Raw genomic sequence first — 14,835 nt, forward strand, 5'->3', positions numbered from 1 at the left:
CCCCGACCCATGTATTAACTTTATCTTATTCGAATGCGCATGAGCATTCAAGTAACCTCCATTATCTTGCGCATCTGCATAGGTAGCGGGTCGGGCTTGTAAGTGAGCGACCATTTGTAGCTGCAGTTTATGGCGGGTCATGGCCCATCGAACATAGGCCGGTGTGAGGTGGAGCGTACACTATTAAGTTAAGTAGTGGTTTTGACTTTGTACATATGTCCTGTTTGTGTTTTCCTTTTCTTTTTGTTTATAAATGTATAGCTATGGTGTTCTTTTAATCATTGACAAAGATCTTCTTAGGCACTTGTGGGTTTCATTGTTGTTCTGAAGAAGGTGTAGTTATCAACGCCGAAACCGGGGTTAACACTAGGAGCTTTTTTCGCAATCGAGGCGGGTTTTTTGTTGTTTAATATATTAACCAACGATTGCTGATGCGCTGCGATGTTGAAGGTTCTTGTATCCCATAGCGTTTGCCGCGTCAGTGTATGTATGCCGTTTAGTCTAGTGTAGAGTAGCCGTGCAGTTCGTCACTCGCTTTCCCACCTCACCCCCTCCCCCTCCCCTAGCTATCCGTTCGTTTCACAGAAGGAATCAAATAGTAAACAAAGGTGCACTACACTGTACGTCATAGTTCTGGCGAAAAGTCTTGCAAACGTGCGTGGGAATACCCGAGGAAATGACAAAGCCCGATGCACTTACAGATCTGGACGAATCGTATCTGTCAACCCGGCGGTACGTTTCCAGGAAGAGTTGGCTTCGCGCCAGTGTGTGAGAGCGACCCCCTGCCCCCACTTGCCCGTCTCGCCTGAGCCCTGGCGTCGTGGAGGGGCGTCGCGGCGGTATAAAGGGCGTCCCGACGCCGGCTGCGGCAGTCGACGCACCACATCATCACCAGCACCGCTCGCCGCTCACCATGAAGCTCGCTCTCGCTCTCTGTGCCGCGTTCCTCCTCGTCGTCCTGGTCCAGGCCGAACAGGGTGAGTCCTACACTTGTCGTTTTACTTCATTTTATTTTATATATCGAATTCCGTAGGACCGCATTGAGGAGCGGAACGTGTCAGTACATGAAATTACAAAATAAAAGTAGTAACAGAGAAAATACAATGTTTATGAACACAAAAACGACAAGCTGTAAGTTTATGTAAACGCAATCAACAATACAAAACAGCAATCAGTTTTTCAAGGAACTCCTCGACAGACTAGAAGGAGTGACTCATTAGGAAACTCTTCAATTTAGATTCTAAAGCGCATGGATTACTGCCATGATTTTTGAATTCTTATGGTAACCGGTTAAAAATAGATGCAGTAGTATACTGCATAACTTTCTGCACAAGAGTCAAGGAAGTGTAATCCAAATGCAGACTGGATTTCTGCCTATTATTAACTGGGTGACAGCTGCTTATTCTTGGGAATAAGCTGATACTGTTAACAAGAAGCGACAATAAAGAATATATGTATTGAGAGCCTAATGTCATAGTACCCAAATTTGTGAGCAGGGGTCGACAGGATGTCCGCGAACTTACACCAGTTGTTGCCCGAACCGCCCATTTCTGAGCCAAAACTATCCTTTGAGAAGGGAAGAATTACCCCAAAATACATCTACATCTACATTTATACTCCGCAAGCCACCCAACGGTGTGTGGCGGAGGGCACTTTACGTGCCACTGTCATTACCTCCCTTCCTGTTCTAGTCGCGTATGGTTGGTGGGAAGAACGACCGCCGGAAAGCCGCCGTGAGTGCTCGAATCTCTCTAATTTTACATTCGTGATCTCATCGGGAGGTATAAGTAGGGGGAAGCAATATATTCGATACCTCATCCATAAACGCACCCTCTCGACACCTGGACAGCAAGCTACACCGCGATGCAGAGCGCCTCTCTTGCAGAGTCTGCCACTTGAGTTTGCTAAACATCTCCGTAACGCTATCACGCTTACCAAATAACCCTGTGACGAAATGCGCCGCTATTCTTTGGATGTTCTCTATATCCTCTGTCAACCTGACCTGGTACGGATCCCACACTGATGAGCAATACTCAAGTATAGGTCGGACGAGTGTTTTGTAAGCCACCTCCTTTGTTGATGGACTACATTTTCTAACGACTCTCCCAATGAATCTCAACCTGGCACCCGCCTTACCAACAATTAATTTTATATGATCATTCCACTTCAAATCGTTCCGTACGCACACCTAATACCATGAGTCATAAGCGAATGAAAATGAGCAAAGCAGACTATTTTTCGTGCAAACTATCACTTACCGTTCGAATAGTAAAAATGGCAGCATTAAGTCTTTGAACAAGATCCTGGAAGGGGGCGTTTCACGACAGTTTACTATCTGAACACCTAGAAATTTGAACTATTCCGTTTCACTAATCTTATTCCTATTCGGTTCTCACACACAAGGGCAGAGCCCAACACTGGTGCAAGTCAGTGGCTCTCCCTCAGGGCCGCATTCTTCAGCTTAGTGTAAGGGGTTTCACCAGTAGAAACAGCACTTAAACTGCACATGTTGTTGTTGCAGTTGTTCTGGTCTTCAGCCCAGAGACTGATTCGATACTGCTCTCCCCACAACTCTATCCTGTGAAAGTCCCTACATTTCAGGATAACTACTCCTACCTATATCCACCTACCTACTATACTTGTGCTTTGCTCTTCCTCTATAATTTTACCTCCCGCACTCCCCACCGTTACCAATTTAAACATTCCTTGAAGTCTTCACGATGTGTTCTTTCAAACTGTCCTTCCTTTTCGATGTGTCACCAATTCTTTCCTCGTAAGCAGGAGACCCGGTTTCGAGTCACGGTCCAGCGCAAATTATCAAACTTCCCCATTGACTTGAATCAGTTGCTCACTCGCAGCTAATGTCTGTAATTCCTTAATTTATTGCTTACTTGCTCTGTCCACCTAATCTTTAGTATTCTTCAGTAACACTTAATTTTAAAAGCTCCTATCCACCTCGTTCCTGGGTTCCTTTACTTGCAGTGACTGCATAACTGCTGCTACAGGTTAAAATCCTGTCACACTTTCTAGTCAGCGTCTGCTTACGTTTCATATCCTTCTTCTGTCACGTCCAGTTTCTCTAAACGTTGCAGATGATCGCTTGCTGTTTGTATTTTATTTCTGGTAACTTCAGAAATCCAAAGAGTGGATTCCAATCAACACTGTCAGGAGCGTTTTCTATATCTACAAATGCTATGCGATTGAGTTTGTCCTTCTTCACTCAGTTCTCTAAGTTAACGAGCATTTTTTGGGGAGGGCAATCACAGCTCAGAGACGATTAACAACAGAAAACATTCAGCACTCACCAACTATTCAAAGTATTAGAAAAGTTGTGACAATTAAAAATGTTGAGAATGTTGAGATGTTTCCAAAAGTCACATGGCTGTATGAAGGTGCTTTATTTGCAACCACCGATTTCATTCCAGTGTAGACGTACCTTAAGGGTTATAACGGTTATATGCATATAACATAGATTAATACTTACGGAGTCCCACGTTAAGAGGCAAACCACATTAGTGAGTTGTCACAATGAAATTGAGTATGCCCGGAAAACATTTGTCAAAAGCACACAAAGCATGATTGCTGAATGAGCCAAGCCAGGTAACAATCCGTAGAAGATATTACGGGATCCGACGGACATCAGCTGTATAAAAACGATGTGGCTATTATAATTTTCATTGTTATTTTCTAAGATAAGTCGTTGCGGCGCTGTGTTCCGCCATTTCTCCGAAACTCAGATTCATCTTTCCTCAGGTCGGGCTTAGGCTATTCATACATTAGGCAACGGAGAAGTTGCGAGTCACTTCTGGCATCTCTGGGATTATGAAATACCGATAGAATCAAATACAGCCGTTTCGTTCCTCCTACGTAAAGAGTCTTTCAGTCAAATTTGGTCTGTTCGATCAGGTGTCTGTTTCAGTACTCTCATCTACATTCCATGAGACGGAAGAAGCACCATGGTTACCACATGCTGTCGACCACTTCAGCAGATTCTCAGCCACGGCACTCTGATGCCCCCCTCCCCTTCTTCGTACATCAATCATCACCTCGTTACAGCTGCAATACAGGATCAGTTCAGATACTGTTTGCATCCTAAGACACAACTTTTTCCACTGCAACTATTCATCATGGGAGTTTCCCGACAGCTTATGATACACGGCCAGAGTGTATTTATGAACAAGATGAATCTCTTAGTAATCGTAGTAATGAAGACATTACGCTATCACATCATAATAGCGAACAGCAATTTTTTTCTGGCTGCTTAAGACGGAAATAATTCTAATTTCATCGCTACATCCTGATTTTTTTTCTTTCTAACTAACTCTTTGAAATTTCATTAATCTCATTCTACATCTTTAATTTCTTCTTTCATCCCATATTTGTTTCTTCTACCTTCTCCTTGTCTAAGGCCATCGTAATATCAAGTACTAGCTTAACTCAAGGGAGGAAGATTAGGATTTTGATGTTACGTCGATGATGACGTCATTAGCGGCGAAGCACGAGCTCCGACAGGGCAACAACCGGGAAGCTCGTGTCATTTTTAAAATGGAACTTCCTTACATTCGTCTTAATGAAACTAGAGAAACCATGGAAGGACGCCAGAAAACATATTAGAAATGCATCATAGCTGTAAACTTACCAGGCAATATAAACAGAGAAATAAGTAATTGTTATCGTTTCTTAAGCTCATCTACAAATGAAGACACCCGCTTTGCACGTATCTGAAAAGAAAGACTCCATAACACTGAATTTATTGAGTTAGTTTTTAGCTCATTCACTTGTTCAAGTGGGAACAGCGCTTTAGATTTGCGCCTGACATTTCATTCTTCCGCCCAAAAGTATCACAAATTCCCTGAAATGACGTCATATACAGCTTATAAATTTTTCTGGCATTATCTCTGGCACTACTATAAGAGCTAGTCACTACCCAGGGCGTGCCATCTTTAAGTTTCTATTCTGGTGCACTTTTTGTGTGCAACACAGTACGAAATTTTCAGATTGCCTTACAGTGCGAAAGTCGAATGGTTACTAGCGTTTACCCACCTTAAATTTCAGTGTAAATTATTTGCAAAACGTTATTTGTGTTCCGTGGTGCTGCACATGGACTGGAGATAGTTCATGCTTTGTGGTTGTCTTGAGTATCAGTACGCTTTTACTGTAGCGATTCTTTCTGATTATTTTCATGTCGACTTCCGTTACTGTAGGTGTGCTTCGGAACGTGTTCAGCCTGTCGTGAACGAATTGTGCACTACTTCTAGCTCGTAATACGGTGTTTATATATCGGTTTAAGTTACTCGACACGTTTTTTCTGTTCGGAGACAATATAAACTAGTCACTATGTCACAATTTTTCTCGAATTTTGTAGATTTTTGTGCGCCCTTTCGCTATCGAAGTCTTCCCCTTTGTCCACAAGACTTGTATTTCTTGCCGGCTGCTGTGGCCGAGCGGTTCTAGGCGCTTCAGTCCGGAACTGCGCTGCTGCTACGGTCGCAGGTTCGAATCGTGCATCGGGCATGGATATGTGTGTGATGTCCTTAGGTTAGTTAGGATTAAGTAGTTCTAAGTTCTAGAGGACTGATGACCTTAGAAGTTAAGTCCCATAGTGCTCAGAGCCAATATTTCGTTGTTGAACTGGAGATCTGTATAGTGTACACTTGAAAAAAGTCAAGGGCACGCGCTTCTGGTCATATATATCAAGCGCTGTGTGTGTCTCTGACAGACATATTTACAGAGAAAATTACTACCAGCAACAGCAACCACCCAATAACGTCCGTGATAACCCAACTGAACTTCAGAATTAAAATATATAGCCGAGAGCTGAGCTCATGAAAGAGATAAGCGTGGCCAGTCAAGTTATGTAAACGTCTGAGCGTAGGGAAAGAAACAAACAGGAGGAAGGGAAGTTCTGAAATTAGCGAGAGGGAGGAAGGAACTAAAGTACGGACACTAGAAAATAAGAAAGAATTATAAATATCGATGAGGTCGGTAGAGATATAAAGTTTAAAATGTTCTCCAAAATAATCTCTTAAACAACATCAGTTTATACATTGTTTTTCCCTATCTTTCGTATCTTTTCTGATTACTCTCGTTGATATTAACATGTAGATGTTTCTGAGGTCGCTGTATGTAATATATCGTTACCTACATACTGTAGTAAGAGCGTAATATTTATAGGGAAGGATACAATTGGTCTATGAAAGAGGTTCATAGTATTTACTAGCCCGTTGTCTGTCTTTCTCGCAAAAATAAATCAATAAAAGAGGTGCCACTGCAGAGCAATGAGTGCTGGATACAGTGCCTGAATCTCATAACGTTGTTCTGGTCACATTATAGCAATTATTCTACAATTTTCCATTAAGGGTGCAAAACTTATACATGACGAGTCATGGAGAGAATGATGGAGTGACGAGATGTTCACACCATTTGCGAATGGCTCCCTTTTCTTTCTTTCCTTTAATTGAATCAAAATACGTATAGATTAATCCGACAACTCAGGAACACAAGGAAAACTGCTTTATACCCGTAGAAGACGCTACATTATGTAGTTCATGAGCTTCCTTTCGTCCTCCATTAATTCAGCATGTAGCTCCTTTCATGGACACCCGGATTAACTATTTTAAGAAGGCTTATCGCATCTCAGTCCGGTGGTTGCGTCGAAAAAGACGACCTTTTATGTAGCAAGATAAAGTTTCGGATTTTCGTTGGGAAAAGATTTCTATTTTTAATGGAATTTCCAGAGTTTCAATTTTTGATTTGCTGTTCCTGTCCCCATTACCATCTCCTCTTTTCCCTAATCACTGTTCATCATCTCCATCCGCTCCATTTTCCCATCTCCTACAACAACACTTTCTGTCGATCTCCTCCTCCTCTTTCTTTCTGTCCATCCCCTCCTGTCCATTATACAATACACTCGAAACGATGTCGAAATTAAGAAATTGTGAGGTTATGTCCATTTGACATGGGCACGCAAATATGAGGTCTTTACTGGACTGCTGTTCAGGGTGACAAGAGAGGAGATACATGTTTCACGGCGTTCACTAAAGACCGTAGTCGTACAGGTTTTGTTGCCTCTCGCAACATCCATTCGTACTTTGGTCAGTGAGCATCACGTGCTTCAAATGTCTGTGTACCTTTAAGGACGGTGGTAATCCATTCTGAGAACGTAGGTCTGCAGGTAATGGTTACACAAGCACGTAAATGAGGGAGTTTGCCTTATGGGCTCACAAACCATGTTGGAGCTGTTGACAGCCGGTAGGTACAACTACAGCCCGTGAATAACTGCCTTCAGCTGGCTGAATGTTTTTCGTGAGGTCGTAGTCCCATCCACTGAAGTGACTTTCGTGTCCATCGGACTTGTAATTTCAACAAGTCTCTTCTATTTTCTAGACTTTTCATTTCAATGCTGCTTTTGAAATTGATACATGTAAAAATATAAACGCTTCTACAAAAATATTTTCTTTGGAAGGAGGGAGAAGGGGCACCCGCACCTAATGTGAGACAGAGGACAGGTGTTTAATTACAAATTAATTGTCGTATGGAATGGAAAGTCCAGCTGAGAGTTGTAACCTAAGAATAATCATGTGCCCGCATCTCGTGGTCGTGCGGTAGCGTTCTCGCATCCCACGCCCGGGTTCCCGGGTTCGATTCCCGGCGGGGTCAGGGATTTTCTCTGCCTCGTGATGGCTGGGTGTTGTGTGCTGTCCTTAGGTTAGTTAGGTTTAAGTAGTTCTAAGTTCTAGGGGACTTATGACCACAGCAGTTGAGTCCCATAGTGCTCAGAGCCATTTGAACCACTTTGAATAATCATGTTTTGATATTTTCCAGAATGTACACCAGGCCAGACGAAGAAACAAGACTGCAACACATGCAATTGTACCCCTACTGGAGTTTGGGCCTGTACTCGCAAGGGCTGCCCGCCCCAAAAGAGAGGTGAGTTTGTGTCCTTTTCCTGTTTGAAATGTCACTTTGCAATGCGTTTAGTACTACGACATTTCATGTCTTTATATAGTATACACATGTATCAGCAGAGCTTCAACAGTCAAATAGGAAGCTGAACACCGAGTGTTAATTGTACTACGCTCTTGTCCCTCTTCTTTATATCTTATTTATTATGTATTGTATTATTTACAATTCGATCAGAGTCGAATTTTAGACTCATAAGTGTCTCCGAGTGTTCAAGCCGCTGCATAAGTATTTTCGCTACTTTTAAGAGTCCCGACACTGTTGTGAAGGTATACGGAACAAAATTTCACATGGTAATGTGTTTGATGCCAGTATCACACTGTTGCAGAGGTCAGCTGCGAGCCGGGCACAACGTTCAAGGACAAATGCAACACGTGTCGCTGTGGAAGTGACGGAAAGTCGGCATCCTGCACCCTCAAGGCGTGCCCTCACCAATGAACAGAGAAAAAGGTAAATGTACAGGAGCTGTTAGCAATCTTTAACTCAGTTACGTTCCACCCATCCAAGAAAGTTTCACGAAGAGTTCTGAAATTTGCCAGTTTTTATCTGATTTATGCCATAGACATCACATTTACAATATGACACGTTTTTTATATTGTCTTCACACTTATCTTGAGATAAAGATTGGAATAACACAAATTACACAATGACACAAATCGGTGGTACGTATCAGTTTCAGATGGCGTAGACCGGTTCGGAAACGCTTCTGCTTCATAGCATTCTACTTCAAATATCAGCTACTGTAATAGAGTCACATGGAACCACCACAACACTTTATCGTTTATTCTATCATTTACGAAACATCCCGTGGAATATTTATTTTGATGAACTTTGACAAAACAATTGTCTAGCAGTCGATACTCCAAGGCGTCAGTGTGTCAGACGGCGCAACTCAACTTTGTTAATGCTGGTCACTGGAAATGCAGAATGCAGATTTAGCGTATTTGTCCTGCGTCGATTACAGATCCATGAACACAACATAAATAATGTTCTCTGAACTAAAGACGGAAGAAAACTGATCTTCTGCCTTGACGTACTATTCGAAGAACAATTCCAAATTAACACTACTCAGTTAATCTCTAGGCAGGCGTTCCCTGTTCTGCTTCTACCGGAGACTAACCACAGTCTATCCATCGGCCACTGTTTCTATCTGACTCGACAACTTGAAGACTTGAGGCCACGACGAACGCTCTGCAGGAAGTCCGGAGCAAGACTCCGGCTGACTTACAGCTTCCAACACAACGTCTGCCCTTGCATGGTTACTTAAGCGCGCGTCTCCCATCTTGGTGGCGCTGCCGCTCCAGGTGGAGTGGTCCTTGCCGACAGCGTGACTGGTTTGCGCACAGTCATGTTCCTGCTGCGTCCACGGTACTTCTGGTACCCATTATCGCAAACTCTTCTTGTGTGGTATCTCAGTACACCACAGTTACCAAAACTTTTAACTGGGCTGGCAACAGAGACTCTAATAGGCCCCAAAGAATGATATCGCAAAGTTTCGTCGGGCAATCATAAAGATCACAAAACTTGCCATCCGATATCGTGTTTGCCATTCAGTGATTGAGAACACCACTCTGTAACTATGCCTCTAAGGACGTGCACCATTTTTGTAGTCAAATAACTGTCTTTGGACTAAGAAACAGTCCATAATTTAAGAAGATCAAAACAAGCTCTTCATTTGTTTCGTTCTTCATTGAAATGGAAGAGCTCAGCTCGTTACTTACTGTCGGAAAGATGATGACTTCGATTCCTTCTGCCTTCATTTTTTTCTGGGGCTTAAGGTGTGGCAAATGGGGTTCAATAAGCCTCATGAGGTCAAATGAGAAACTACTTGATTAGGAGCGAAACTGACACGCAAGCCTTCGAAATGGCATCGAAAATAAAAGTCTCTCACACGCTGAGAGCTACAGGACAACTGTTTATTTATTTTTCCAGTGCATTTAAGGATATTCACCGGGATGAGTGTGTTTAGCAAGTTAATATTTCCAGTCTATCAGATGCACGCAGTCATACTTCTCGCATTGACTATTACTGTCAACGAAACGCAGGAATCCTGGGTTCAGCTATCCCATCCTTGGGATGAGCGAGACCCTTTCTTCCAGGAGCGCTAGACCTGTGAGTCACTCAGGGGAGCTTCCAAGTTTGCAGCACCTGACACAGTTGCAACGGGACCTCATGGTGGGTCTCGATTTGGAGATTTGCTCTTAGCCTGCATTCTCCTTCTTCAGTACTATTTGGACCAAATATTTTCCTTATTACTTTTATATCACTCTTTTGAGTTTCTTCAATGTTTCTGTTTCCCATTAAAATTAGTGTTATAACCCCATAAAGACACTCTGGTTTCATGGCTATTTTGTAGTGTGACACTTTTGTGAATTTTGAGCAGCATTTTTACTGTAAAGACCTTTTGTAAGCTTGTAAACTATTTTGTAACAATGAATTTTATTAACCAGTCTTTTTCAGGCAAGTTTGGCCTAAATATTTGAACTGAGAGACTCTCTCGATTTTCTGGTACTCATTTTTTTAGAATTTTCAGTACCACGTTGTTGCTAGAAATGCAGTTCGTCTCTTCCTTTTTATCATAATCGGAGTCTCACTCTTTCTCTTGTTTCTTTAACAATCTCTATCTGTTTTTGTGTTGTTTGAATGATCTGATACAGAATCGCTATTTATATACTCTGAGGTGTAGAAGACGACGCACCACGAAGGAATTATCGGAATGGGACGGGAATCGATACATGTGATGTAATTTACAAACAAATGAATAGAGTTTCAGAAAAACTGGATGATTTATTCAAGAGAAACAACTTCACAGACTGAGCAAGTCAGTAACACGTTGGTCCACTTCTGGCCCTTATGCAAGCATTTATCTGGCTTGGTACTGATTGACAGAGTTGTTGAATGTCCTCCTGACAATATCGTACCCAATTCTGTCCAATTGCGCGCGTAAGATCGTCAAAATTCCGAGATGGTTGGAGGACCCCGCCCATAATTTTGCAAACATTCTCATAAGGGAGTGATCTACCGACATTGCCGGCCAATGTATGGTTTGGAAACAAGCATACAAGCAGTAGACTCTCTCGCAGTGTTTGGGCGGCCATTATCTTGCTGGAATGTAGGCCCATGAAGGGCAACATAAAGGCGCGTCAAATATCGTTGATGCACCGCTGTGCTTTAAGGGTCCTACTGATGACTACCAAAGGAGTCTTGCAGTTAAATGAAATGGCACCTCAGATCAGCGCTTCTGGATGTCGAACCATACGGAGGGTTGGTATCCCACCACTGTTCTGGACATCTCCAGACACATCTTCGCTGGCCATCGGAGCTTATTCCGAAGCAGGACTCATCGCTGAAGACAATATTACCACAGTCAATGAGATTGCAGGCCGAAGACGTGTCTGGACACGCCCCAGACATTGATCGAATACAGTCCTGAGTGTGGCTCGCCATATGAGCCGACAACCAGGAGCCATGATCAGGGGTGCCATTTCGTCTCTGTGTTTGCCATCCGTTGCGATTTTACAGCACAGCAGTAACTCGTCGATATTCTCCGCCCAGTTTTGTGCCGTTCGTGAAATGCCATTCTGGGCATACATTTCACCAAGGTAATGCCCTCCCGTGCACGGAGAGGGTCTGCTGCTTGTGTTCGTGCTTACCAAACCATACTTTGGTTAGCAAGTTCACTGCATCTCTACCCAGTGGAGTACGTTTGGAGCATAATGGTCAGGGCCCTCCAAACAGATCTGGATTTTGAGGATCTAACTCGCCAATTGGGCAGAATTCGGTGTCATATTCCTCAGGAGGGCATCATGTCAGTCAGTGCCGAGTGGGATACCTCACACTTCACCGGCGTCCTCGGTCTAAGACTATCAGAACATTCCGTTTATGGTTCTGGATGGAAGTTGGGCTTCTACTGGCACAAGCTTCAGTTTAACGACTTTATACTTCAAAAGATTTCTGTTGAAGAATGTTAAATTTTTGATAAAATAGACAGTATGAATATTACTTTAAAAATTAAGAGGGCTTAGAAAAAAAAAACCTTTTCCGAATTTTTCCTTGGAAGGAAATAAAGGGGTTAAAGTTTTTAATTCAGTCCACAGTCAGATCAAGGATATAGTTTTTGATGGTGATGTTTTGGGTAGTAAATTTTAAACATCCAAAGATAAACAGTCTCGTTCCGTTGAAGAAAGGATAAAAATTTTGGAAATTTGTGGTAAGGACTATGGGACCAAACTACTGAGGTCATCAATCCCTAGGCTTACACACTAATTACTCTAACTTAACGTAACTTGCGCTAAGGACAACACACACACACCCATGCTTGAGGGAGGACGAACCTCCGACGGGGGGAGCCGCGCGAACCCTGAAAAGACGCCTTCTTGACGGCGCGGCTACCCCGCATGGCAGGAAGGAAGACTCAGCTTTCAATGGAAGAGATCTTTCAGTTAATTCAAATTACCTTTTTTCAGTAAATTATATGGATTAAATGCCACAAGGTTTAAGGTACGAAGATACGTCGTTTGAAATTGTTTCCATAGGAAAGGGAGCAGACGCTGTAGAAAGCAGTCTTGGAGAGGGAAGTATAGTCTTGAAGGGGAGCGCAAAGGCACAAAGAGAACAAGAAATTCCACGAAAGGCGAGGTACCGGGTTCGTGTTCTTGTCAGCACACAGTTTTAATGTCTCAGAAAGTTTTCTGAAAGATTTCTCGGAAAAAAATGTACACTGTAATCAATAATACTTTCTAGTCAATACAGAACACAAAGTCTACACATATCATACCTCCGTGCTAGACATTCGGCTGTAATTAATCTAACCGAAATACCTATTGAGTGGTCACCTAGAAGAATTTGTCTTTACAACGTTGCAAGAAATGAGAATCAGTTGACTAAGCAAGTCAAAACTACCTGTGTCGCGAACAGACGTTGGAAAGTTTTCCTCCAGAAACGCCATCCGTTCCGATAGTTTACGAGATATAATTGTCAAAACATTCTTAGTCAGTTACGTGACCAGAAGAAGACAGCTTGATTCTGTTCAGTAAAAGCGTCCGAGTACGCTCCCCCCCCCCCCCTCTCTCTCTCTCTCTCTCTCACACACACACACACCACACACACACACACACACACGTTACATGTCACATATGCACGGGTTGTGTACTCTGAATATGGAGCTAACAAATTGTTTCTAGGCCTCCCTCAATCCACAGAGACAGCCACACGGTCATTAAATCAGCTTTCTGGTTTACTGTTTCGATATAGGTCATGTAGGTACCCACCCAATAACCCGTGCAACACACTTGAATTTACAGTTGCAGCACTGGAGCAGTTCTTGAACATGGCTCTTGCAACGCAGTAGCGCCTGAAAATATAGAAGTGTTTGATAGTATTCCCCTAAGCTTGACACGCCAAGAGGATGTAACATAGGAGAGAAATATCCCATAGTATGAGGTTAGGCTGAATTAAAAGAAATAATTTGATCTATAAAGCTCGGCTAATGGCATTTTTTTTCCTCGCAGGGGTTCCTTCCGAGTCTAGACTAATGCTGAAGAATGTCAGCTGTTAACAACACCTGTACTGGCTGCAGCGACGTACGCCCTCTACTTCTCGAGACCATTTCAGGCTGCCACGCAGCTTCCGTGAAGTCCATCTGCACCAAAAATATTTTTTCGATTTGAAATTTTTCTGCATATTTTTGTAAATAATAAAAAAATTCAAAAATATCTTCTGTGTTATCTTGTAGTTTCTGAACAACATATACCCTCTTCTCAAAACCTATGATTCATTTGTTTCGAATATTAAAGAAGTGTAAAATAGATGATTTAAGGAAACGAGAAAAACATGTCAACGAGTTTCAATTGGGACCGGTCAGCGCATGCAAGTAACCGGATGTAACAACCTGTAGGGATACGAAATGGAACGATCACATAGGTTCAGTCGTAGGTAAATCAGATGTCAGGTCACGGTTAATCAGAACAGTGGGGAAATGCAAAGGAGCTGATTTTTGCGAAAGGAGGATAGCTAGGTTTCTGAATATCAGTGCAGTCGACCAGGATTTGAAATTAGCAGGGAACTCTGATTTGGATTACGCTTAACGGAAACGCTCCCTTTGATCGAACCTAACTACATATGGAGTAGTTTTGATTGCCTGAACGTAGCAACATCTTACAACTGTATTATTGACTTTCACAACCTTTTCCATTACTCTTGATCATGAGGAGCTGCTGATCGAAGGAGGAGAGGAAGTGACTCCAGGCAAGATTAGTCTTCACAAATGGATTTTATAAATTCATAATATTTATTATTGGGCTAGACAGCCCACTTTGTTTGGGAAATGTAAAATAGAACACGTAAAATATCAAAGTCTCCTAATTGTGATAAATACTGGAGAAAAAGTATTGCAAAGGAGAGACCAGCTTATGAGAAGGTTAGGAGGAGAGTGGTCAGGTACACGGTCAGGCAACCATGGGTTGATACTCTACCTTTTTCACACTCGACTCCAAATGGGCATGAGAAACTATATTCTTTCATCATTCTAACCACTTGGTCGTATTGTGGAGATCATCAGTTCCAGAACAAAGTCTTCCCATCCACGCCTGGCAGTGAAGCGACACATGCCGTAGTCCTTGGAAAAACACTGATGCAAAAAAATCGCAGCGTCAAAAAATAATTGATGCTGAGGAGTAAGATTTCTGGAATACACTTGTCTAGGGAGCATACATAAGTAATCAACACTGCAACACCACAGGCTATTGTAAGTGCGAGAGACGCCATTGCAAATGTGGGAACCTGGAAATTTGTGGTAAGTTCCTATGGGACCATACTAGTGAGGTCATCGGTCCCTAGGCTTACACACTACTTAATCTAACTTAAACTAACATA

The 14,835-nt window shown here is 42.6% G+C and overlaps 1 protein-coding gene across 1 annotated transcript; it reads left to right on the forward strand.

Moving 5' to 3' along the window:
* Positions 1 to 824: 824 nt before the first annotated feature.
* Positions 825 to 13,676, forward strand: LOC126101574 (serine protease inhibitor I/II). The gene is made up of 4 exons (XM_049912223.1): positions 825 to 977; positions 7,825 to 7,929; positions 8,291 to 8,412; positions 13,473 to 13,676. Exons 1-3 carry the CDS (start codon positions 914 to 916, stop codon positions 8,398 to 8,400), a joined length of 279 nt encoding a protein of 92 aa, XP_049768180.1. The 5' UTR covers positions 825 to 913; the 3' UTR covers positions 8,401 to 8,412; positions 13,473 to 13,676.
* Positions 13,677 to 14,835: the final 1,159 nt, after the last annotated feature.

Source organism: Schistocerca cancellata, chromosome 9 (genome assembly GCF_023864275.1).
Source record: "Schistocerca cancellata isolate TAMUIC-IGC-003103 chromosome 9, iqSchCanc2.1, whole genome shotgun sequence".
Lineage (NCBI taxonomy): Eukaryota > Metazoa > Arthropoda > Insecta > Orthoptera > Acrididae > Schistocerca > Schistocerca cancellata.

Bases quoted from the DNA above. Each gene is read 5' to 3' on its own strand.
- LOC126101574 (XM_049912223.1), top strand. From the start codon at position 914: ATGAAGCTCGCTCTCGCTCTCTGTGCCGCGTTCCTCCTCGTCGTCCTG. The intron at 978-7,824 runs GTGAGTCCTACA...GATATTTTCCAG, and splicing joins CCTGGTCCAGGCCGAACAGG to AATGTACACCAGGCCAGACG. The intron at 7,930-8,290 runs GTGAGTTTGTGT...ACACTGTTGCAG, and splicing joins CTGCCCGCCCCAAAAGAGAG to AGGTCAGCTGCGAGCCGGGC.